This window comes from Cetorhinus maximus, chromosome 12, assembly GCF_964194155.1.
Source record: "Cetorhinus maximus chromosome 12, sCetMax3.hap1.1, whole genome shotgun sequence".
Classification (NCBI taxonomy): domain Eukaryota; kingdom Metazoa; phylum Chordata; class Chondrichthyes; order Lamniformes; family Cetorhinidae; genus Cetorhinus; species Cetorhinus maximus.
In genome coordinates this window covers 65,172,721-65,198,161 of record NC_135890.1, presented here as the reverse complement: position 1 = coordinate 65,198,161, position 25,441 = coordinate 65,172,721, and the positions used below count along the sequence as shown (strand labels likewise).

Sequence of the window (25,441 nt, the reverse complement as noted above, 5' to 3'; positions counted from 1 at the left end):
ACCCAGGTCTCGTTGCACATTCCCCTCTCTCAATTTATAGCCATTCAGATAATAATCTGCCTTCCTGTTTTTGCTGCCAAAATGGATAACCTCACATTTATCCACATTATACTGCATCTGCCATGCATTTGCCCACTCACTCAGCTTGTCCAAATCACACTGAAGCATCTCTGCATCCTCCTCACAGCTCACCCTTCCACCCAGCTTTGTGTCATCTGCAAATTTGGAGATATTACATTTAATTCCCTCATCTAAATCATTAATATACAACACCGATCCCTGCGGTACCCCACTAGTCACTGCCTGCTATTCGGAAAATTCTGAATTTGTTTATCCCTACTCTTTGTTTCCTGTCTGCAAACCAGTTTTCTATCCATCTCAATACACCACCCCCAATCCTATGTGCTTTAATTTTACACGCCAATCTCTTATGTGGGACTTTGTCGAAAGCCTTCTGAAAGTCCAAATAAACCACATCCACTGGTTCCCCCTCATCAACTCTACTAGTTACATCCTCGAAAAATTCCACTAGATTTGTCAAGCATGATTTCCCTTTCATGAATCGATGCTGACTCTGTCCGATTCTGCCACTGTTTTCCATGTGCTCAGCTATTAAATCTTTTATAATGGACTCTAGAATTTTCCCCACTACTGACGTCAGGCTGACTGATCTCCAATTCCCTGTTTTCTCTCTGCCTCCCTTTTAAATAGTGGGGTTACATTAGCTACCCTCCAATCTGTAGGAACTGTTCCAGAGTCTATAGAATCTCGGCAGATGACCACCAATGCATCCATTATTTCTATGGCCACTTCCTTAAGTACTCTGGGATGTAGATTATCAGGCCCCGGGGATTTATCGGCCTTCAATCCCATCAATTTCCCCAACACTATTTCCCCACACATACTGATTTCTTTCAGTTCTTCCCTCTCACTAAACCCTGTGTTCCCCAACATTTCTGGTATGTTATTAGTGTCCTCCTTTGTGAAGACAGAACCAAAGTATGTCATTAGTTGGTCAGCCATTTCTTTGTTCCCCATTATAAATTCCCCTGTTTCTGACTGTAAGGGACCTACAATTGTCTTCACCAATCTTTTTCTCTTCACATACCTATAGAAACTTTTACAGTCAGTTTTCATGTTCCCTGCAAGCTTACTCTCGTACTCTATTTTCCCCTTCTCAATCAATCCCTTGGTCCTCCTTTGCTGAATTCTAAACTGCTCCCAATTCTCAGGTCTGTTGTTTTTTTCTTTCCAATTTATATGCCTCTTCCTTGCATCTAGTACGATGTCCAATTTCCCTTGTAAGCCATGGTTTGGCCACCTTTCCTGTTTTACTTTTGCGCCAGACAAGAATTGTTGCAGTTCACCCATGCGCTCTTTGAATGTTTGCCATTGCCTATCCACCGTCATCCAAGTAACATTTCCCAATCCATCATAGCCAACTTGCACCTCATACCATCGTAGTTTCCTTTATTAAGATTCAGGACCCAAGTCTCAGAATCAACTACGTCACTCTCCATCTTGATGAAGAATTCTATCATATTACGGTTGCTCATCCCCAATGGGCCTCGCACAACTGAATTGCCAATTATTCCTTTCTCATTACACAATACCCAATCGAGGATGGCCTGTTCTCTCGTTGTTTCCTCAATGTATTGGTCCAGAAAAACATCCCATATACACTCCAGGAATTCCTCCTCTACGGTATAGTTACTAATTTGATTTGCCCAATCTATATGCATATTAAAGTCACCCATAATTACAAATGTTCCTTTATTACATGCATCTCTAATTTCCTGTTTAATGCCATTCCCAACATCACCACTACAGTTTGGGGGTCTATATATAACCCCCACTAACGTTTTTTAGCCTTTAGTGTTTCTCAGCTCTACCCATACAGATTCCACATCGTCGGAGCTAATATCTTTCCTCACTCTTGCGTTAATTTCCTCTTTGACCAGCAATGCAACTCCACCACCTTTTCCTTTTTGTCTGTCCTTCCTAAATACTGAATACCTCTGGATGATCAGTTCCCACCCGTGGTCACCCTGCAGCCATGTCTCTGTAATCCCGACTATATTATACCTGTTTACATCTATTTGCGTGGTTAATTCATCCACTTAATTTCAAATGCTCCTCGCGTTAAGGCACAAAGCCTTAAGGCTTGTCTTTTTAACATTAATTGTCCCATTCCCACTATTTTTCACTGTTTGATTCTTGCCCTTGATTTCTCTGACTATCACTTTTCTTATTCTGCTTTCTGTCTTTTGTTCTTGTCTTTGATTACCCTTCCTCTGGCTCCTTGCATAGGTTCCCATCCCCCTGCTATTTTAGTTTAGTTTAAACTTCATGAGGTCCAGAGTTGATGTTGAGGACTCACAGGGCAATTCCCTCCTGACTGTATACGACTGTGCCACCACCTCTGCTGGGCCTGTCCTGCTGGTGGGACAGGACATACCCAGGGATGATGATGGTGGTGTCTGGGACATTATCTGTGAGGTATGATTCCATGAGGATGGTTATGTCAGGCTGTTGCTTGAGTCATCTGTGAGACAGCTCTCCCAAATTTGGCACTAGCCCTCAGATGTTAGAAAGGAGGACTTTGCAGGTTCAACTGGGCTGAGATTGCCATTGTCATTTCTGGTACCTAGGTCAATGCCAGGTGGTCCGTCTGGTTTCATTCCTTTTTTGTGACTTTGTAACGTTTTGTTACAACTGAGTGGCTTGCTAGGCCATTTCAGAGGGCATTTAAGGGTCAACCACATTGCTGTGGGTCTGGAGTCAGAGACAAGTTTCCTCCCCTAAAGGACATTAGTGAACCACAAAGGTTTTTGCAACATCATCATCATTAGACTTTTAATTCCAGATTTTTATTGAATTCAAATTCCACCATCTGCCATCGCAGGATTTGAACTCGGGTTCCCAGAACATTACCCTGCGTCTCTGGATTACTAGTCCAGTGACAATAACACTACGCCTCACATTAAGAAAAGTGTGAGTGAGAAAAGGTTATGGGTTGACCTTGCTGGTTTGCAAAAATAGCTAGAGAGGAAGGAAATCTCTAACATAAGACGGATGGATTTAAGTCATCAACTGTTGGATTATCTTACGAAAAGAAATGCATGTACGAAGAAATTATTAGGGTCTTCGAGGAGGGTGTCCTACAATGTAAGGTGAAGACGTTCTGAAGAAGAGTTAGACTAAGTCCTCGTTTTAAGGTGCCCTGATTTAAGTGGATTTGCTATAAAGTGGTGCTTGTCTTGTGTCCCATTTCCTCGTTCTGAGTGCTGATCTCCGTTATAACGTTTTCTCCTGTTTCACGCATCATTGGGTCCTGTCGGGTCGCTGCCATTGTACTGTTATGTGGTCCTGTATTCGAGGCAACATTTTATTTTAAAAAAATAGACAGAGGCATCCAAAGCCAGAGTTTTGGGTGAGACTCTTCAATCACTTTTAAAGTGTTTCTTTTTTTCAAACAAAAAGTTGGAAGATTTAAATTTGATTTAAATTTTGCAGTTTTGCTGTGGGTGAGACTTTTAAATCACTATTAAGCATGAAGAAAGAAAAAACCAAAAGCCTGTATGAAGACTTACAGAATGAGCAGGATGAGAGTTCTCAGTCAGAAAGTTTCAATGCTAGTTAAGAAGCATTCCCATCTGCCCAAAATTAAAATATCCAGCATAGCAGCTGGTACTGATACAGAAGCGGCTGATGAATTCCCTGCCCATTTGAAGAGAGTCATTGAAAAGGGTGACTCCTCACCAAACCAAGTTTTTAATGTTGATGAGACGGGGCTTTTTTGGGAAGATATGCTACAGGGAACATACATTTTGAAAGAGGAGAAGACGATGGCAGGATTTGAAGTTGCAAAAGGTTGCTTGTCTGTTCTGCTGGGTGGAAACGCTACAGGTGATTTAAAGTTTAAGCCCTTAGTGATGTACCAGCCCAAGACACCATGGACATTGAAGGGTTATTGCAACGAACATTTGCACGCCATTTGGCATTTAAATAAAAAAGCCTGAATGACAGGGGCACTCTTTCAAGAATGGTTCTCTCTGTATGCCATTCTTGCCTGGAGAAAATATTTCACCAGCGAAAATCTCGCCTTCACGGTATTGCTCCTCTTGGATAATTGCCTGGGTCATCCTGTCAGCCTTGATGAATTGTCTGAAAATGCGAAGGTGAATTTTCCTACCACCCTACACAACATCATTGCTACAGCCCATGGATCAGGGAGCAATTGCAGCATGCAAACTTACTACGCCATACCTTCTCCCAGCTCATCAAGGCAATAGATGGTGAGAATGCGCTAGTCAGGTTATTTTGGCGTGGCTACAACATCCTAAAGAGTACTAATAATATCGCTGATTTATGGGATGAAGTCGTGTTGTCTAACAGTGTGTGGCAGAAATTGTGGTCCAAGTATGTCAGTGGCCATGGAGAATCTCTCAACACTGTCCCTGAAGTCTGAAGTTCAGCGTGAAATCATCACCTTGGTGAGGAAGACTAGCTTTGATGATGTAGATGAGGCTGACATGGTGGAATTGCCACCATGAATTAGCCAATGAAGACTTAACACAGCTAGAGAGTCAACAAGCTGAAGAGGAAGACCACATCGAAACACCACCCCCTTGAGTTTTGTCAACAAAATGACTTGTCAAGAGCTTTCCAGCTTATGGAAGAGGCAATGGAAATCTTCACGGAGGATGACCCAAACAGAGAGCACAGTGCCAAAGTGAGCAGGGGGATCAATGATTTAATTAGCTACTACAGAGACATCTACCGGGAGAAGAAAAAGAAACCATTCGAAGGGTCCTTAGTTAAATTTTTCAAAGTTGATAATGATTCTGGCCCTTCATTCCATTAACTTCACCAGGACCCTTGCTGCTTCGATTGAAACCAAATCACTCCAACTTCAGTCACTGAGCTTCTCAGAAGAGGAGGACCAGGATCGCACACTCTAAGGTCATGGTATCATGCAGGAAACTCAAAGCACCACCAGCAGTGCCTTTGAAAGATCCTCCAAAACCAGTGGTAAGAAAGGCCGTGCAACAGCCAGGTCTTCCCCCAAGCCAACATGCCCAGCATCGAGACTCTAAATTACTCAAAGCCATCTCCACTGAAACACTTCAGGGGTGTCCTCAAGCTATCCCTGAAGAGGTCAAACATCTCCCACAACCCATCAAGCCGGAGTGGAAGCAAATCATCCCTGAGCCCGAGGCACTGCCTAAGAAGAGAGGGAAACTGGTGAATGATATCTAATTTAAATTTTTATACAATTTCTTTTATATTTAGTGATTTATTTTAGTTTGCAAGTTATTTCAGCAAGGAATTCACAGTGCTACACACGTAGGGTATAGTATATCAACTTGTACATTGATTTTTTTTCTGGGTAAGAAATGTCCCACTAAACCTAACTTCAGCTTTAACATTGATTCCTATGGGAAACCATGACTCATCTAAAGTTGATTCACTTAAAATGGCGATTTTCAGGAACGCAACTGCCACTTAAAGTGAGGACTTACTGTATTGGACTCTAAACGTTAACTCTGTTTGTCTCTCCACAGATGTTGCCAGACCGGCTGAGTTTTTCCAGCATTTTCTGTCTTACAATGCAATACTTTTACATAATACGGAGGTCTTTGATTTAAAACATTTTGATATTTTGGTTGTACATATAACCTCTAAATTTTATTTAAGGAGGAAGAAGGGCATCTGTTAATTGTATGTTAAACTGTATTTAACGTCAGCAGGTGGTGGGCATTAACAGGGAATTCACTTGTGTCCCTATAAATAGGAGCATACAAACTGTAGTTGCTGGTTTAGGAAATATATATTTGTAATTTAATTCTCTGTAAATAAATGCTAAAAAAATGTTTAAAGATTGGCTCCATCTGGCCTTCTGGAATATAGCATCATGGAATCTTTTATATCCATCTGAGAGAGCAGGTAGGACGTCTCACAAAAGATGGTACTCCTGACAATGCAGCATCCCCTCAAGTACTGCACTGGAATGTCAGCCTCAGACTGTTGTGTTTAAGCATCTGGAGTAGGACTTATAGAAGATTGGGAGGAGGCTTGTGTGGAGCATAAACACTGCGTGGGCTTGGTGAGCTGAATTTCTGTACTATAAATTACTTTGTAAGAGAAAATATGACAGAATACATTCAGAAACACCTCATTCAAAGCCATGTTCAGAAGATCACAAAGGCATTCTGTGCTGCTTACCTTCTTTATTGATAGTTAATGGAATGTTGTGGACAGTTTGCAGTTTCACACATGAATTTGTGAGCATCTGTAGTTCAACAGAGGTGAGGGAAAAACTCTTAAAACCTGAAACAAAAGAAATACATTTCAGCTATTGTACTGAAAATGCAACATTAGCAGGAGGACTTGAAAAGAGAATGGAAAACAAATCTTTTTATCTTGTTTTTTTCAGAAGTATCATAATACAATGTTGACAAAGTCCACAAACTTAGACCAAGAAGGCCCACTGAAGAGGGCAATGAAATGGGTTTCAAAAGAAAATTACACTTCTGGATAGAAATGGGATTAAGGGGCATTTTGAGAAGTCAAATATGTAGGACTGGATCATTCCACCTTGTTGAGCATTAAAACAGTTGTTCCTCAGAATTCTTTTGATATCAGTTATTTTTAATTTCCCAATTATTGCCTGCAGGAGGTGTTGACTGCTGTTGGGGTGTGTCTTCATGCATGACAATGAGAGAGAGAAGAATGGAGAGGAGAGAAAGGACAGGGAGTGAGGGGAGAGAGAGAAAGCAGAGAGAGAAAAAGAGGAAGAGAGAGAGACAGCAAGAGAGGGAGAAGGGGAGAGAGAGAGAATGAGAGGCAAAAGGGAAAGAGAGAGGGTAAAGGGGGGGTTGAGAGAGGAAAGGGGGCAAAAGAGGGGAAAGGGATGGGGGGTGAAAGAGAGGAAAGGGGGCGAAAGAGGGGAAAGGGATGGGGGGTGAAAGAGAAGAAAGGGGGCGAAAGAGGGGAAAGGGATGGGAGATGAAAGAGAGGAAAGAAGGGGAAAAAGGGGAAAGGACGGGGCCGCGAGGGGAAAGGGCGGGGCCGCGAGGGGAAAGGGCGGGGGCGTGAGGGGAAAGGGCGGGGGCGCGAGGGGAAAGGGCGGGGGCGCGAGGGGAAAGGGCGGGGGCGCGAGGGGAAAGGACGGGGGCGGGAGGGGAAAGGACGGGGGCGCGAGGGGAAAGGACGGGGGCGCGAGGGGAAAGGACGGGGGCGCGAGGGGAAAGGACGGGGGCGCGAGGGGAAAGGACGGGGGCGCGAGGGGAAAGGACGGGGGCGCGAGGGGAAAGGACGGGGGCGCGAGGGGAAAGCCCAAGTGAGGGAGCGAGGGGGCCACGTGAGGGAGCGAGCGGGCCAAGTGAGGGAGCGAGGGGAATCAGGGATGGAGAGGGAAACAAGGAACAAGAGGGAAATGGAGATCAAGATGGAAACGGGGAACAAGAGGGAAACGGGGAATGAGAGGAAAATGGGGAACAAGAGGGGAAAACAGGCAGTGAGAGGGAAAGGAGGAGAGGGCTGGTGAGGGGGAGAGGAAAGGAGGGAGGAACCGGGAGGTAAGGGAGGAGAAGGAAGGCGAGGGGGAGAGGGAAGGCGATGGGGAGAGGGGAGGTGAGGGGGAGAGGGGAGGCGAGGGGGAGAGGGGAGGTGGGAGGCGAGGGGGAGAGGGGAGGCGAGGGGGAGAGGGAAGGAGAGTTGGAGCGGGAAGGAAATGGGGAGCGGGAAGGAAATGGGGAGCAGGAAGGAAATGGGGAGCGGGAAGGAAATGGGGAGCGGGAAGGAAATGGGGAGAGGGAAATAAATGGGGAGGGGGAAGGAAAGGCAAAGGTGGAAGGAAAGGGGAAGAGGGAGAGTGGAACGGAAGAGAGTGAAGGAACAGGGATAGAGGGAAGGAAAGTGGGAGAGGGGGAAGTGTAAGGTAAAGAGAGGGGGATAGTGAGGAGAGAAATAGAGGAACTGAATGGGAGAGAGGTGATTTGAGAATGTGCATGTGACTGCCTGTCCTTTTGCTCTGCCCATGCTGTCAGTCAGAGTTGCTACCCTGAGCCTAATATGTAGCAATACATAGAATTTACTGCACAGAAACAACATTCGGTCCATAGGTCTATGCAGCTGTTTATGCTCCATGAGTCTCCTCCCACCCTTCTTCATCTCACCCTATCAAAATATGCTGCCAATTCCTTTCTCCCTGTTGTGTATATTTAGCTCCCCCCTAAATTGATCCATGATATTCAACTCAACTTTCCACATTCCCACCTTTCTTTGGATAAGGACGTACCTCCTGAATTCCCTGCTGGTTTATTAGTGACTATCTTATATTCATGGTCCCCAGTTCTCCTCTCTCTGAGAAGTGAAAACATCTTCTTTACGTAAACCCTATTGAATCTTTCAGTATCTTAAATACCCCTATCAGGTCACCCCACAGCCTTCTTTTTTTAAGAAAAGAGCCCAGCCTGTTCAGTCTTTCCTGATGGGTATAACCTCCTAGATCTTTGTGAATCTTTCTTACATCCTCCCTAGGGTCTCTATGTCCTCTATGTAATAGGCAGACCAAAACTGTTTTGGTGTAAATTGAATAGAATGATAGCAGCAAACAAAGTTAATGTGAATGCTGGAAAGTTAACAACAGAATAGAACAACACCCTGGATTAGCAAGTGTGGCAGGAAGTCATCCTCTCACTAAAAGATGTGATGTCTGCTTTTGTATAAATAACAAACAATTCAATTCACATTTCAAAACAGACACATTATAAGCTGGTTGTGAAAAAAAATCCTACGTGCAATCTTGAGAGTTAATCCTTTACAAACAAATCTCGCATAGTAAAATTACAAATTTAAAAACATTTAACTCTGACAACAACATTTTTGTGCTATACTGTAAGTGCTTTATTTACAAGTCACTGGGAAGCTTTCAGCATTGTATTGTAGGCCCTGTCCAACATCTTGGCAGAAATGAAATAAAATCACTTACATTTCTTTTGCTGTTCCCGGATGATTTCTCTCCATTCAGCCCTCTCATAATCTGATGATATCAGGAAGACATAGCTCTACAGATAGGGAACAGTCTTACTATATACAAATTTAATGAAGTCATCATAAAATTAATAGGACAATTTATCAACATTATAGAATACAGGCCTAACAGTCTCACAAACTAAAAGATTGATGTCTCACTAGTCTGACACATATCTAATACCTCAAACACAGAATGGATGCCCTTCAAGTAGGAGAAAAATATTTTAAAAATAGGTGAATTGATTAGCTTTATTCTGAATTCTTCTCCATATTATTTCCTGGTCTACACCATCTCAGCTGTCTGCATTCAATTTAGTCCAAAGGGGTTTTGCTGTGGACACAATATTCAGGAGGTTCCAAGCCCAGGCTATCAATCATTTTGAGGTGTGACATTTTTGAGAAATCAGACTGCAGTGGGTTGAACCACAGAGTATTGGGATTTAGGTTGCGTCTACAATGTGCTCAGTTTCTGACTTCAATCGTACTGCTGTGTGTTGTATGTTGGTTGTGACTGGCTAAGGAACGGCTGCAAAGACATAGGTATGTCTGAACAATAACTGGTTTATTACAAGAACATAACTATTCATTGATGTACAAGACTACAGGTGTTACTCAGTCTAAGCCATGAGCTTTCTCCTTCTAGACTCCTAATCATGACTCACTCATATCATCTTGTGGACAGTACTGTTTCTCCAGTCCCACACATTAACTCTTTCAGCCCAGACCCCAATACTACATCTCCCCCCAAGTCTTTGTGCAAATATTGTTTACATTTATATTTACTTACTACCCTCCACGCGCCCCCCACCCCGCACCAAGTCTCAGACTTTCATAGGGTTAATCGGTCTGGAGGTTTCACAACTCTCCCTGACTGTATCCTTGTGAGGCTTGGAAGATCAGTAGTCTCCCTTTGGACTTCTTTGCTTTGACGTGGCTGGTCTTCGGTATTAGTTGCAGGGGAGATGGTGGCATAGTGGTTTTGTTACTGGACCAGTATTCCAGAGACCCAGGGTAATGCTCTGGGGACCCAGGTTCGAATCCCACCATTGAATTTGAATTTTAAAAAAATCTGGAATTAAAAGTCTGATGATGACCATCAAACCATTGCCGATTGTTGTAAAAACCCATCTGGGTTTGGGGAAGGAAATCTGCTGTCCTACATGTGGACTCCAGACCCACAGCAATGTAGTTGCAGTCCTAGCCAGCGATGCCCACATGTCATGAAGAAAAAAAAAATCTGGTGCATTGTCAGTTTGACTCTCAACATCTGGTTATCCCAAATGTATAATGGAAGGTTTTTCCCATCTGGATCTAGACTTGATCCTCTTCTTCCTCTCTTGATCCATCATTTGTCTCTCATGGTTGGATTTTGTGGGTTTATCCCTTTCTTTATGTTTACTATGTTCCCTATCCTTGTTTGATGAGTTGTCCCTGATTCCCTTTGACGGTCTCATCCGCCACTCTTTATCTCTGGAGCAATGACTCCTTGTAGCCTCTGGTTTATGAAGTTTTGGGGAATCTTGGATTGCTGCCTCCAAAGGTAATCACGTAGGCAAGACAGGAAGCTGTGAAGAAGGCACTTGATCAATATTTTGCTGTCCCTCGAATTCCAGTAACCCCTGTGTGGCAGGAAGGTCGGCGTCCGCCAACGTGGAAGAGGTGGACATCGCCTTGTTTGGTTCTGTCTCTGGTTCTGGGCTTGTTTGACTGCTTGCACCCTGGACTACCACTTTTGGTGAATGGATAGGTGTAGATGCACTTACCAAGGGGTCACCACTGTCAGATGAATGTGACATTGTACCAGAGTATCCTATTGCTTAGTTTTCATCTTCCACCCTCTCTGCTGATGCACTGAGTGATGAAGGGTCATGGTCACACTCAGATACTTGTTGGTCCAATTGGGTCAGTACCACATCAGGAAGGACAAGTTTATTGTCTGCCCCTTAGACATCTTCTTGGAAAAAGGCTGGATTATCGGCCTCAGTAAAGAGTGTTGAAATATCAGCACTGAAGTCCCAGTCAAGGCCATCAGAGCATTTGGACGGTTTGAGGGGCTATGATTTGGCATAATCGATGACTGTCAGTACATTGACATTTTCTGCTGCTATGATGAGGTTGAGGTCGACACAGGCATTTCGGCTGAGAAGAGAAAATGCCTGATTGCGAATAACATATAATATTTCCAGTATCTGTTTGTTCCTGTATTGGAGCATTGCTTATAACATGACTATGACTGATAGTTTGATCCCTCCTGGACCATACAACGGCGTTTCAGTTGTCCTCAGCCACTTTTACTATCATGGTTCTTTATCAGACAGGCCTGTTACGCTTGCTCCTATATCCAATTTGAAATTAGTGATGTGTCCATTGACACAAATGTCCGCATTACAGAAAGTATATCTTGGATCGTTGATCTCGCCTGGGAAGCATTGTTGCTTCTTTTTTGATGAGATTCCTCCATTTTGTTCATGGCCTTGTATGCAAAGACTCTCTCATTATCCTCTACCATATCTAGAGGATTTAGTTCTGCACATTTTTCCAAGATGTCCCAACCTTTTACCATGAACATATTCTTCAATGCTCGCAGGACACTGATTGCATCTGTGGGGCTTTTTGGTGCCACAGTGCTGGCATGGTTTACCCTCATCTTGAGCTTTTGTTCCACAAGGTCTTTTTTGCCCCAGAGTGTCTTTGGCATTCTGTTGTTTAATAAGCTGTACCATCTTTGGGGGTTTTCTGAACCATGGTCTGTCTCCCCACCTTAGTATAATTCTATTTTGCTGACAGAACTCTGATTGTCTGACTAACTATATCGTCTTCTCCAAAGCTAAGTCTCCTTTGGAATGCAATAGCTCAGAAAGGCTGCCATTGGTTACCGCGACTTACGATGTGGTATCGTGTCTACTCAGATTTAAGATCACCATATTCACAACCTTCAGCCAGTCGATACATGTCATTGATAAAGGTATCTAATGGTTCCAGGTTTCTGGATCCTTTTGTTAAACTTGGTTCTTTCTAATCTCTAATCAAAAGCTTTCAACACCTCTTTGAATCTGTCTGTTTCATTAATGCCTTGTCCTGCTATCACATCATCAACAATCGCTCCAATGGAGTACAATAATGTTTTGACTTGTTCAGCCTCTGACTTATCGTTTAATCCAGATGCAATTCTGAATCTTAAAAATCTCTCCCTCCATTGTGCCCAGTCTGATCTGGCCCTTCCATGTGCCCAAATCGTTCTGGCAAGGTGAATTTGGTGAATAGCTGTTTTAAGCTCTTAGAAGGTTTGCCTGGATCTTTTAAACTTCTGCTGCAGTAATGGAGTTTTCCCATGCTGGTCAGGCTTTTATTGATCCCTGCTGTGGTCAATGACCCTCTCTGGTAGTTGTTCCTAAACTTTTCAGAATTTAAAATTATTCACTGTAATTAATTATTAAGGCCAGTTCACTGCTGTCCTCCATTTGGACAATTGTTTGAGAGTGAGCAGCCAATTTTTTTTCAACTGCTGCCATGTGGTCGCCATGTGCACTGACATCGGACGGGGCTGCGGGTGTAATGACATGTGCTCATTCAAAAGGAATTCTCCCAGTGCTGCCTGCCGACTGTGCTGTAAATTTGAAGCTTTTAAGCCTTTTACAAGGTTTGGTCATACTTCCTCGAATCGTCACCAGGTTCTTTGACTCTGCTGCTGGATCAGGATTTTTCACGGACCATGCTGTGGTGTAGCCCTTAGTAAGTTGAACAGTTATTTCATCTCTGCCTCAATCTCCACGTCTTGTATGGAGCTCTTTTGGCAGTTTTCAACTGTCTTACCAAAGTCTTCAGTTTTGGCACCTTTATTCAGGTCAGGCTTGAAATTTTTTTTTTCAATTGATTTTCAGAAATTTCAAGGTCCTTCACTGCTGCCACAATGTTTTTTTTTTTCATTCATGGGATGTGGGCTTTGCAGGCTGAGCCAGCATTTATTGCCCATCCCGAGTTGCCCTTGAGAAGGTGGTGAGCTGCCTTCTTGAACCGCTGCAGTCCATGTGGTGTGGGTACACCCACAGTGTTGTTAGGGAGGGAGTTCCAGGATTTTGACCCAGTGACAGTGAAGGAACAGCGATATATTTCCAAGTCAGGACGGTGAGTGACTTGGAGGGGAACTTCCAGGTGGGTGGTGTTCCCATCTATTTCAAAACAAAAACAGAATTACCTGGAAAAACTCAGCAGGTCTGGCAGCATCGGTGGAGAAGAAAAGAGTTGACGTTTCGGGTCCACATGACCCTTCAACAGAACTGAAGTATAGTTAGGAGAGGGGTGAAATATAAGCTGGTTTAAGGTGGGGGGGCGGGGGGAGAGAAGTTGAGGGTGGGGTGGTTGTAGGGACAAGCAAGCAGTGATAGGAGCAGATAATCAAAAGATGTCACAGACAAAAGGATCAAAGAGGTGTTGAAGGTGGTGATATTATCTAAGAAAAGTGCTAATTAAGAATGGATGGCAGGACACTCAAGGTACAGCTCTAGTGGGGTGGGGTGGAAAGATTGACAAGGTATTAGTTGTAGATTTAAAAATAATGGAAATAGGTGGGAAAAGAAAAATCTATATAAATTATTGAAAAAAAACAAAAGGGAGGGGGAGGAAACGGGGTGGGGATGGGGGGAGGGGGAGTTTAAGATCTAAAGTTGCTGAATTCAATATTCAGCCTGGAAGGCTGTAAAGTGCCTAGTCGGAAGATGAGGTGCTGTTCCTCCAGTTTGCATTGGGCTTCACTGGAACAATGCAGTAAGTCAAGGACAGACATGTGGGCAAGAGAGCAGGGTGGAGTGTTAAAATGGCAAGCGACAGGGAGGTTTGGGTCTTTCTTGCGGACAGACCGCAGGTGTTCTGCAAAGCGGTCGCCCAGTTTGCGTTTGGTCTCTCCAATGTAGAGGAGACCGCATTGGGAGCAACGAATGCAGTAGACTAAGTTAGGGGAAATGCAAGTGAAATGCTGCTTCACTTGAAAGGAGTGTTTGGGCCCTTGGACGATGAGGAGAGAGGAAGTGAAGGGGCAGGTGTTGCATCTTCTGCGTGGGCATGGGGAGGTGCCGTAGGTGGGGGTTGAGGAGTAGGGGGTGATGGAGGAGTGGACCAGGGTGTCCCGGAGGGAACGATCCCCACGGAATGCCGCCGGGGGGGTGAAGGGAAGATGTGTTTGGTGGTGGCATCATGCTGGAGTTGGCGGAAATGGCGGAGGATGATCCTTTGAATGCGGAGGCTGGTGGGGTGATAAGTGAGGACAAGGGGGACCCTATCATGTTTCTGGGAGGGAGAAGGCGTGAGGGTGGATGCGCGGGAGATGGGCCGGACACAGTTGAGGGCCCTGTCAACCACCGTGGGTGGAAAACCTAGGTTAAGGAAGAAGGAGGACATGTCAGAAGAACTGTTTTTGAAGTTAGCGTCATCAGAACAGATGCGACGGAGGCGAAGGAACTGAGAAAATGGGATTGAGTCCTTACAGGAAGCGGGGTGTGAGGAGCTGTAGTCGAAGTAGCTGTGGGAGTCGGTAGGCTTGTAATGGATATTGGTGGACAGTCTATCATCAGAAATTGAGACAGAGAGGTCAAGGAAGGGAAGAGAAGTGTCAGAGATGGACCATGTGAAAATGATGGAGGGGTGGAGATTGGAAGCAAAATTAATAAATATTTCCAGGTCCCGACGAGAGCATGAAGCAGCACCGAAGTAATCATCGATGTATCGGAGAAAGAGTTGTGGGAGGGGGCCGGAGTAGGACTGGAACAAGGAATGTTCCACATACCCCATAAAGAGACAGGCATAGCTGGGGCCCATCTACTTGCTGCCCTTCTTCTTCTAGATGGTATTGGATGGATTTGGAAGGTGCTGCCGAAGGATCCTTGGTGAATTCCTGCAGTGCATCTCGTAGATGGTACACTGCTGCTACGGTGGTGGAGGGAGTGAATGTTTGTGGACATGGTGCCAATCAAGCGGACTGCTTTGTCCTGGATGGTGTCAAGCTTTTTGAGTGTTGTGGAAGCTGCACTCATCCAGTGGGGAGTATTCCATCACACTCCTGACTTCTGCCTTGCAGATGGTGGACAGGCTTTGGAGAGTCAGGTGGTCGGTTACTCGTTGTACTATTCATAGCCTCTGACCTGCTCTTGTAACCACAGTGTTTACATGGCTCTTCCAACTCAGTTTCTGGTCAATGGTAACCCCCTGGATGTTGATAGCGGGTGATTCAGTGATGGTAATGCCATTGAACATCAAGGGGCAATGGTTGGATTCTCTCTTGTTGGAGATGGTCATTGCCTGACACTTGTGTAGTGCAAATGTTACTAGCCACTTGTCAGCCCAAGCCTGAATATTGTCCAGGTCTTGTTGCATTTGCACATAGATTGCTTCAGTATCTGAGGAGTCGCGAATGGTGCTGAACATTGTGCAATCATCAGCGAACATCCCCACTTCTGACCTTATGATGGAAGGGAGGTCATTGATGAAGCAGCTGAAAATGGTTGGGCTGAGGACACTACCCTGGGGAACTCCTTCAGTGATGTCCTGGAGCTGAGATGACCGACCACCAACAACCACAACCATCTTCCTTTGTGCTAGGTATGACTCCAACCAGTGGAGAGTTTTAGCCCTGATTCGCATTGACTCCAGTTTTGATAGAGCTCTTTGATGCCAAACTCGGTCAAATGCAGCCTTGATGTCAAGGGCAGTCACTCTCACCTCACCTCGGGAGTTCAGCTCTTTTGTCCATGTTTGAACCAAGGCTGTAACGAGGTCAGGAGCTGAGTGGCCCTGGCGGAACCCAAACTGGGCTTCCATGAGCAGGTTATTGCTAAGCAAGTGCCACACGATAGCCCTGTTGATGACCTCTTCTATTTCTTTACTGATGATCGAGTGCAGACTGATGGGACGGTTGTTGGCTGGGTTGGATTTGTCCTGCTTTTTGTGTACAGGACATACCTGGGCAATTTTCCACATAGCCGGGTAGATGCCAGTGTTGTAACTGTACTGGAACAGCTTGGCTAGGGGCGCAGCAAGTTCTGGAGCACAAGTCTTCAGTACTACTGCTGGAGGCGGGGGCAGGGTTCGAAGTAGCCTTTGCAGTATTCAATGCCTTCAGCCATTTCTTGATATAACATGGAGTGAATCGAATTTGGTGAAGACTGGCATCTGTGATGTTGGGGACCTCCGGAGGAGGCCGAGATGGATCATCTACTTGGCACTTCTGGTTGACGATTCAGCCTTATCTTTTGCATTGATGTGTTGGGCTCCTCCATCAATGAGGACGGGGATATTTGTGGAGCCTCCTCCTCCAGTGAGTTGTTTAACTGTCCACCACCATTCACGACTGGATGTGGCAGGACTGCAGAGCTTAGATCTGATCTGTTGGTTGTGGGATCACTTAGCCCTGTCTATCACTTGCTGCTTATGTTGTTTGGCACACAAGTAGTCCTGTGTTACAGCTTCACCAGGTTGACACCTCATTTTTAGGTATGCCTGGTGCTGCTCCTGGCATGCCCTCCTGCACTCTTCATTGAACTCTTCATGTTGTTTGTTGGTTGTGAGTGGCTAAGAAATGGTTGCGGTGACATAGGTATGTCTGAACAGTAACTAGTTTATTAGAACATTACTATTTTCAGAACAAAATTACAGGCATTACTCTAAGTCATGAGCTTTCTCCTCTTAGACTCCTAGTCATGTGACTCATTCTTGCATCATCATGTGGGTGGCACTGTTTCTCCAGTCTCACACATTAACTCTTTCAGCCCTGAACACATTAAGACTACACTGTGAAGGCACTTTGCAGGGGCCTGGTTCTACTGCCCCAGCAATAAAAATTAAGTAACCTTCATTCCAGGACCATTGTTACACACTTTCTTATGGGCAATATAATAGAAGGATAGTTAACAGGTTAACTGCTTGCCAACAGGGCATTGTGTGGAAAGTACCAACTTAGTTCCCCCTCAAAATCATTCAACATTTTTAGGATGCCCTGGCCAATGTGGATAACAGGTTTGAAACATACAAGCCCAGTGACTGGACATAGTGACACTCACCTTGCCATGTCTGTTATGCACCCTGAAAGCCATGTTTGGAGACATCAGCAGTAACAAGGATTCTTGTTCTGATAGTTTCTTTTTCAGTCGTTCAATCACTTTGCTGCCTTTATTGGCTCTCTGAACAAAAGGCACAAAATTGAGATCAGTACTTTCAGAGCTGCAACAAAATAATGCGGGGAACATTTCCTTCCCAGGTACACAAACAATAATAGATGATGGAACTTCCATTGCAACTGAAGCTTGCAAATCCCACTCAACATCAATAACCTCTAGCCCTTCATTCAGTTAATCGCTTAGCATACGATATATTATCATTGAGCTGGTGATGCCCCCTATTCTCTGAAATTAGTGGGTAACATTGCAGCAGTAACTAATGGTAACGGTCACTATTCAAGATACTCCAGAGGATGGTGCTATGTTTAAAAATAATGGCTCAGATCTTGTGCTCCAAATAGTGATGAACACTGAGAGGGGTAGACAGCAGCAGAACCACAACTTCCAAGGAGTTGACTTACACTCAAATCCGAAGTTGCGGTTTACCAAAAATGGCTCCAGGGAAACTGATAGTCCGGTCTGGATCTGTCAGCGTGTAAAATTGGACTGAGTGTCCTGTACTTAAACTGTCGCTGGTGCTGATTTATTTAGGGCTGGTCCGAGCACCTCTAGGATCCCCACCCTGGCACATCCCTCCCTGACACTGCTCATAACCCACCCGCCCCCGCACTTTCATCTCTGGTATCCTCACAACTCCCTGCACCCCACCTCTGTCTCTGCTCACAAGCCCCCCTGGCTCTGCTCATTGCCACCCCCTTTTCCCAGCAGCCCAAGCTCTGCTCAACTCCCACACCCCCCCATCACACCTTCTTCAATTCTGCTGATGCTGGAAACGAGCTGGAAGTCCTGGTCGGGATGGGGCTGGGCAGAGTCGTGGGGGGTGACGGAGGTGGGGGCAGGGTACGAAGCAGGGGGTGAGAGGTTGATGGGAGCAGATGAGGCTGACGGGGGAGTCAGAGCAACAGGAGTGTTGATTTGCAGAGCTGGAGATGTCAGGGAGAGTAAATTAAAAGCTAAATAAATAAATCATTTCAAAATATTAAAAATACTTATTTGTCATTGAGCTGAACGCAGACCTCAAGATCTTGAGCTCATGACCTTGCTGGAATTGTACCTCACCGCTCAGTCTCCCTACTCACCTTGCTGATGGATCCATGCTGCAGCTGGGAGAGCAAGATCCCATTTGCAGCCTACATGAAAGGTAAGAACATAATTTAAAATGCAGCCAGCAGTGTAAGCCTACACCTCACTGCTGATTACAAGATCCAAGCCAATACAAGAGCTCCGGTTATCCTTACTTGCTCCAGAAGTAGTGTAGTTGCAATAAACAAATATAAAAGCTCGTAATTTCCTCTGACTAAACATTAGTAATGTTACAGGAGATTCGCTACTATCACAAAATGATAATCCTATATATTTGCTATGACTGATGTAGTTGGTAAAGCAGAACTATTTAAAATTCCCAGAGGGAAACTTTAAACGACTGTCATTACCTATAATTTTAAGTGTTATGTTTGAGATGCGACTCTAAATTCAGGAATCAGACCACCAGTTCTCGAGGTATTACATTAAACTAATTGAAACATTTTATTAACTTACACAGGTTAAAATATGTACACATGGCTACAAATTACCACTATCATAACTTTTAACAAATTCCCAAACTAATCTCCATTAAGGCAACAGCAACCCATAAGACTTAACCAAACACCAGGCAAAGCATTTTCACCGTACAAATTCAAAATGAGGTTCTTTGCACTGTGGAGCCAGTTGGACCAGTTGGAGGCTTGCAGCTGTCTTTTGCTCACACACCCGAAAACTGCTGAAGTTATACCTACCACCACTCATTGAATTCAAATACTCATTGTCCCACCAGTCTCTTTGAACTTCACCTTTTAACAATAAATCATAGTACCAATTTTATTAGTAACATAAACATATGGCTTGGTATCTGCTGGATAGGCGTCAAGTTTTCACCCCACTTCTTGAATGCTCTATTCAAAAAGTGCAAATGCATGCTATATCTCTTCCATATCAAAACTAGTACCCATCAAAGCACCTAGACTAGCTGACTTTAATTCAATTAAGACAAACCTGCAGACTAAACTTCTATTTTAAAAGAAAAATATTTTCCAAAATATTAAATACATTAATAGCTTCATGACATCCCCCTCCTTATCGAGAAATGAACCGCATAATTCTAAAAGGCGGCTTCATTTTAATAACCCATCTCACATCATCTCCATATACACATATATACACACACACACAAGTCCTTGGTATCAACAGAAATCACTCCAGTTCAGTGTCCAGGTTTTTTAAAAAAATGTCTCATTTTCCTTTAAGCTTCAAACTCTTGATAATGCATCTGCAAACAGATTTTCTCTTCCGGCAATATGTATAGTACATAGATTAAATAGTTATAATAATAGAGTCCATCTGAAAAGCCTTGCACTTTTGTCTCGAAATTTGTCCAAAAACTTCAAAGGATTATGGTCTATATAAAGGATTGTTTCTGATGAAGTGTTGGCAACGGGAAAGGTGTGACCACACTAATAGGGTTGTATTATAGGCCGCCCAATAGTCAGAGAGAATTGGAGGAGCAAATCTGTAGAGAGATAGCAGACCGATGTAAGAAACAGAAAGTTGTGATAGTAGGAGATTTTAACTTTCCACATATTGACTGGGACTCCCATACTGTAAAAGGGCTGGATGGCTTGGAGTTTGTCAAATGTGTTCAGGAAAGTTTTCTAAATCAATATATAGAGGTACCAACGAGAGAGGATGCAATACTTGATCTCCTATTAGGGAACCAGACAGGTCAGGTGACAGAAGTATGTGTAGACGAACATTTTGGGTCCAGTGACCACAATGTCATTAGTTTTAATTATGGATAAGGATAGGTCTGGTCCTCGAGTTGAGATTCTAAATTGGAGAAAGGCCAATTTTGTGGAAATGAGAAAGGATCTAGGAAGAGTGGATTGGGATAAGTTGTTTTCTGGCAAGGATGTGTTCAGTAAGTAGAAGGCATTCAAAGGCGAAATTTTGAGAGTGCAGAGTTTGCATGTTCCTGTCAGGATTAAAGGCAAAGTTAACAGGCATAGGGAGCCTCGGTTTTTAAGGGATGTTGGCGATCTGGTTAAGAAGAAGAGGGAGGTGTATAGCAGGTATAGGCAACAAGGAACAAATGAGGTACTTGTAGAGTATAGAAAATGTAAGAAAATACTAAAGAAGGAAATCAGGAAGGCAAAAAGAAGACATGAGGTTGCTTTGGCAGATAATGTGAAGGTAAACCCGAAGGGTTTCTACAAGTATATTAAGAGTAAAAGGATAGTAAGGCACACAATTGGTCCCCTTGAAGATCAGAGTGGTCGTCTATGTGTGGAGCCTCACGAGATGGGGGAGATCTTAAACAGTTTTTTTGCATCAGTATTTACTCAGGAAACTGGCATAGTGTATAAGGAAGGAAGGGAAACAAGCAGTAGTATCATGGAACATATAGAGATTAAAGAGGAGGAGGTGCTTGCTGCCTTACAGCGAATAAAGGTAGATAAATCCCCCGGGCCTGACATGATATTCCCTCGGACCTTGAGGGAGACTAGTGTAGAAATTGCAGGGGTCCTGGCAGAAATATTTAAAATGTCCTTAGCCACGGGTGAGGTGCCGGAGGATTGGAGGGTAGCTCATGTTGCTCCATTGTTTAAAAAAGACTCCAAAAGTAAACCAGGTAATTACAGACCAGTGAACCTGACGTTAGTAGTAGGTAAATAATTGGAAGGTGTTCTGAGAGATCGGATATACAATTATTTGGACAGCCAAGGGCCGATTAAGGATAGTCAGCATGGCTTTGTGCGTGGTAGGTCGTGTTTAACGAACCTTGTAGAGTTTTTCGAGGAGGTTACCAAGAAAGTAGATGAAGGAAAGGCTGTGGATGTTGTCTACATGGACTTTAGTAAGGCCTTTGACAAGGTCCCACATGGGAGGTTAGTTCAGAAGGTTCAGACACTTGGTATCCATGGAGAGGTTGTAAACTGGATTCGAAATTGGCTGTGTGGGAGAAGACAGAGAGTGGTAATGGATGATTGCTTCTCAGACTGGAGGCCTGTGACTAGTGGTGTGCCTCAGGGATCTGTGCTGAGACCATTGTTGTTTGTTGTCTATATCAATGATCTGGATGATAATGTGGTAAATTGGATCAGCAAGTTTGCTGATGACACTAAGATTGGAGGCGTTGTGGACAGCGAGGAGGGCTTTCAAAGCTTGCAGAGGGATCTGGACCAACTGGAAAAATGGGCCAGAAAATGGCAGATGGAATTTAATGCAGAAAAGTGTGAGGTGTTGCATTTTGGAAGGACAAACCAATGTAGGACATACACAGTAAATGGTAGGGCACTGAGGAGAGCGGAGGAACAAAGGGATCTGGGAGTTTAGATACATAATTCGCTGAAAGTGACGTCACAGGTAGACAGGGTTGTAAAGAAAGCTTTTGGCATACTGGCCTTCATAAATCAAAGTATTGAGTATAGGAGTTGGGATGTTATGGTGAGGTTGTATAAGACATTGGTGAGGCCAACTTTGGAGTATTGTGTGCAGTTCTGGTCGCCTAACTACAGGAAGGATATCAATAAGATTGAAAGAGTGCAGAGAAGATTTACTAGGGTGTTGCCGGGTCTTAAGGAGTTGAGTTACAGGGAAAGATTAAACAGGTTAGGACTTTATTCCTTGGAGCGTAGAAGAATGAGGGGAGATTTGATAGAAGTTTACAAAATTATGAGGGGTATAGACAGAGTAAATGCGAGTAGGCTCTTTCCACTTAGATTAGGAGAGATAAACACGAGAGGACATGGCTTTAGGGTGAAAGGGGAAAGGTTTAGGGGGAACATTAGGGGGAACTTCTTCACTCAGAGAGTGGTGGGAGTGTGGAACGAGCTGCCATCTGACGTGGTAAATGCGGGCTCACTCTTAAGTTTTAAGAATAAATTAGATAGATACATGGATGGGAGAGGTCTGGAGGGTTATGAACTGGGTGCAGGTCAATGGGACTAACGGAATAATATTTCGGCACAGACTAGAAGGGCCGAATGGCCTGTTTTTCTGTGCTGTAGTGTTCTATGGTTCTAACATAAATTTCAAAATGCTGCAATTCTAACACGAAACTCAAAGTCTATTTTTCGATTGTTGGATATCTTCTCTGTTATACATTCAGTTTCCATGAAAAATACCCTATGGGATTTTCAAATCCAGTGTCATCTTCTTGTAACAGTACAGCCCCAATGCCTATATCACTTGTGTTAGCGGCTAACTTGAATTGCTTGGCATAATTAGGTCCTGCCAAAACTGGTGTCGTAGTTAATACAGTCTTCGATCTACCAAATGACTTCTGACACTCCTGTGTCCATTGAAACTTCTTGTTCTTTTTTAATAATTCAGTCAGTGGAGCAACCACTTGACTAAAATTTGGTACAAATTTCTGGTAAAACCCACTTATGTCCAGAAATCTCAAAGCTTCTCGTTTTGTTGTAGGCACTGGGAAATCCACGATAGCCTTGACTTTCGCATCTCTTGGAGCCACCTTACCATGTCCAATGGTATGGCTTAGATATGTAACTTGCGCTTTTGCAAATTCACTTTTAGCCAAGTTCATCACCAAATTAGCTTTTCTTTTTTTTAATATGCCCCCTTTTTAGAATCCCCTATTACATCTTAAGTAGGTGGACAAATTGCCTCTTTGTCTATACTGCTCTACTCAACAGGAATTGTACAGGCTTGGAATAGATTGAGTCTCATAGTGCTCAAAGGTTTCTGCAGAAATGTGCCTTGACCTTCACATCTGAGCCCGTCTCTGAAACCTCTCCCCTTCCCGAGAAGGGAAACATAAGAAATAGGAGCTGGAGTAGGCCATTCAGCCCTTCGAGCCTGCTCCGCATTCAGTGAGATCATGGCTGATCTTCTACTTCAACACCATTTTCCTGCACCATCCCATATCCCTCGATGTTTTTAATATGTAGAAATCTATCAATTTTTGTTTTGAACATACTCAATGACTGAGCCTCCACACCCCTGGGGCAGAGAATTCCAAAGATTCACCACTCTCTCAGTGAACAAATTCCTCTTCATCTTAGTCCTAAATGGCCTGCCCCTTATTCTGAGCCTATGTCCCCTGGTTCTAGACACCCCAGTCATCCTTCCTGCATCGACTCTGTTGAGCCCTGTAAGAATTTTGTGTTTGAATGAGATCACCTCTCGTTCTTCTAAAGCCCAGAGAATAAAGGCCCAGTCTATTTAATCCTTCCTTAAAGGACAACCGCTTCAATTCAGGAATTAGTTGATGAACGTTTGTTGCACTCCCTCTGTGGCAAGAATATGTTTCCTTGGGTAAGGCGGCCAAAACTGCACACAATATCCCAGGTGCATTCTTACCAAGGCTGTACATAATTGCAGTAAGACACTTTACTCCAATACTCATTACTCAGTGAATCATAAACATGTACTATTTCCAAACTCACTGTGCTGCCCATGATACTAACCCACATTGGACAGTTATACATAACCTGCCTGTAAAAGCAGCAGCTACAGTAAGCTGGAGAGTATCCTGTAAATTGTTCAATTGAGGGCATTGGATGATTATTTAAATGGAAACAATGTGCAGAGATACAGGGGAAAGGCAAGAGATTGGCACTAAGCTAAAATGCTCAGACACGATGGGCCAAATGGCCTCCTTCTACACCATAACAATTCTGTGATTCTGTGAAGTATCCTGTAATGTCACGTGACCCTTCACCTTCTTGCCAGTAAATTCTAACATATATACATGGTGAGGCTGTCTTTGAAATAAACATTAAATAGTTCCATTTTCTGTCAAAAGTGAATGAGCTACTTCAGCTACCAATCTTTATGATGGAAGGAGAGAGGAACTAGAACAAGACAATTTAATCGATAATCTTTAAAAAGAATTAAGCAGCTATTTGAAAAGTGCTAAAATCTAGGATTTAAATTCTATGAAAATAATGGATAATACATACAGTTCTGTAAGCCTCTTTGTTTGACCTCACTTTTCGACTAATATTTATAATAACCTTTAAAGAAGAAAAGCCAAGCAGGATTTAAGATAATTTAATCCAGATCCAATTTCACATGGTGTCTTGAAGCAGTCTGCCCTTTATAAACATAGAGACGACAGGGAGCTAGTGTCACTAACTGTTTGAGACAGCAGACAAACATCATTTATATCCCTAAAACCATTAAAACTTATCGCATATTAACTTTGGGTAATCTGATAAAATTAAAGCCTTTCAGTGAGTATTAATTCACTCCTAAATTATGGATTGCTTTGAGCTCTGTATCACTGGAAAATGAACTGATCCTATCCAACTCACATTAAATGGGGACCATATAATCAGTAGGCAGGGTAGAGTTTTATCGTCCCTTTCTAGTAGAAGGCCAGAATTCCCCAAAACCATATTAAAACCAATTCCTCCACAACAATGGCTTATTTTTAAAGCAGCTTTGACAGAGAAAAACATAAGAGAAAAAAGCATAATCGAACAGAAATAAACAGAGTTTATAATAAACAAAGAGCTAATAGGAAAGGTGAACAAAAGCTGGGTCAAAGAACCGGATCAAAGAGGAGAGTTTTCAGGTGTTTGAAAGAAAAGAGGAGGATAGGTTGAGGGAGGAATCCATAGTGTGACGCCGAGCTGCCAACAATGGAACAAGAGGGTTAGCATACCCAAGAGGACTGAGTCAGAGGAACACACATTTTAGCAGGAGAGGTTGCAGGGCTGAAAGAGGTTGTAGAGTTAGGGAGGGGTGAGGCCACAAGGCATTTGAATACAAGGATGAAAATTTTGGTATTTGGCATTTGGGTACTGGGGCTAACTACCTAATGATTGAAAAAGAAAGCAAAGACTACTTCTCAGTGCAGCTAGGCACAGGCAATAAATTTCAGTCTCATCAGCATCCCTTGTATCCTGATAATTAATTTATATTCACTGGAGTTCAGAAGAATGAGGGGGGATCTCATAGAAACCTATAAAATTCGAACAGGACTAGACAGGGTAGATGCAGGAGGGATGTTCCCGATGGTGGGGGAGTCCAGAACCAGGGGTCACAGTCTGAGGATATGGGGTAGACCATTTAGGACTGAGATGAGGAGAAATTTCTTCACCCAGAGAGTGGTGAGCCTGTGGAATTCGTTACCACAGAAAGTAGTTGAGACCAAAACATTGTGTGCTTTCAAGAAGGAATTAGATATAGTTCTTGGGGCAAAAGGGATCAAAGGGCATGGGGAGAAA

General features: G+C 43.7%; 1 protein-coding gene across 2 annotated transcripts in view; it reads right to left on the bottom strand.

The window, feature by feature from the left end:
* The window catches only part of LOC144687520 (breakpoint cluster region protein), a 598,462-nt gene that overhangs the window by 165,537 nt on the left and 407,484 nt on the right, over positions 1-25,441 (bottom strand). For both annotated transcript variants that reach the window (XM_078553762.1, XM_078553761.1), the window contains exons 11-13: positions 17,091-17,210; positions 8,999-9,074; positions 6,229-6,333 (exon numbers count right to left, since the gene is read on the bottom strand). In XM_078553762.1, the coding sequence (XP_078409888.1) occupies positions 6,229-6,333; positions 8,999-9,074; positions 17,091-17,210 (301 nt within the window). The remainder of the gene's footprint in view (positions 1-6,228; positions 6,334-8,998; positions 9,075-17,090; positions 17,211-25,441) is intronic.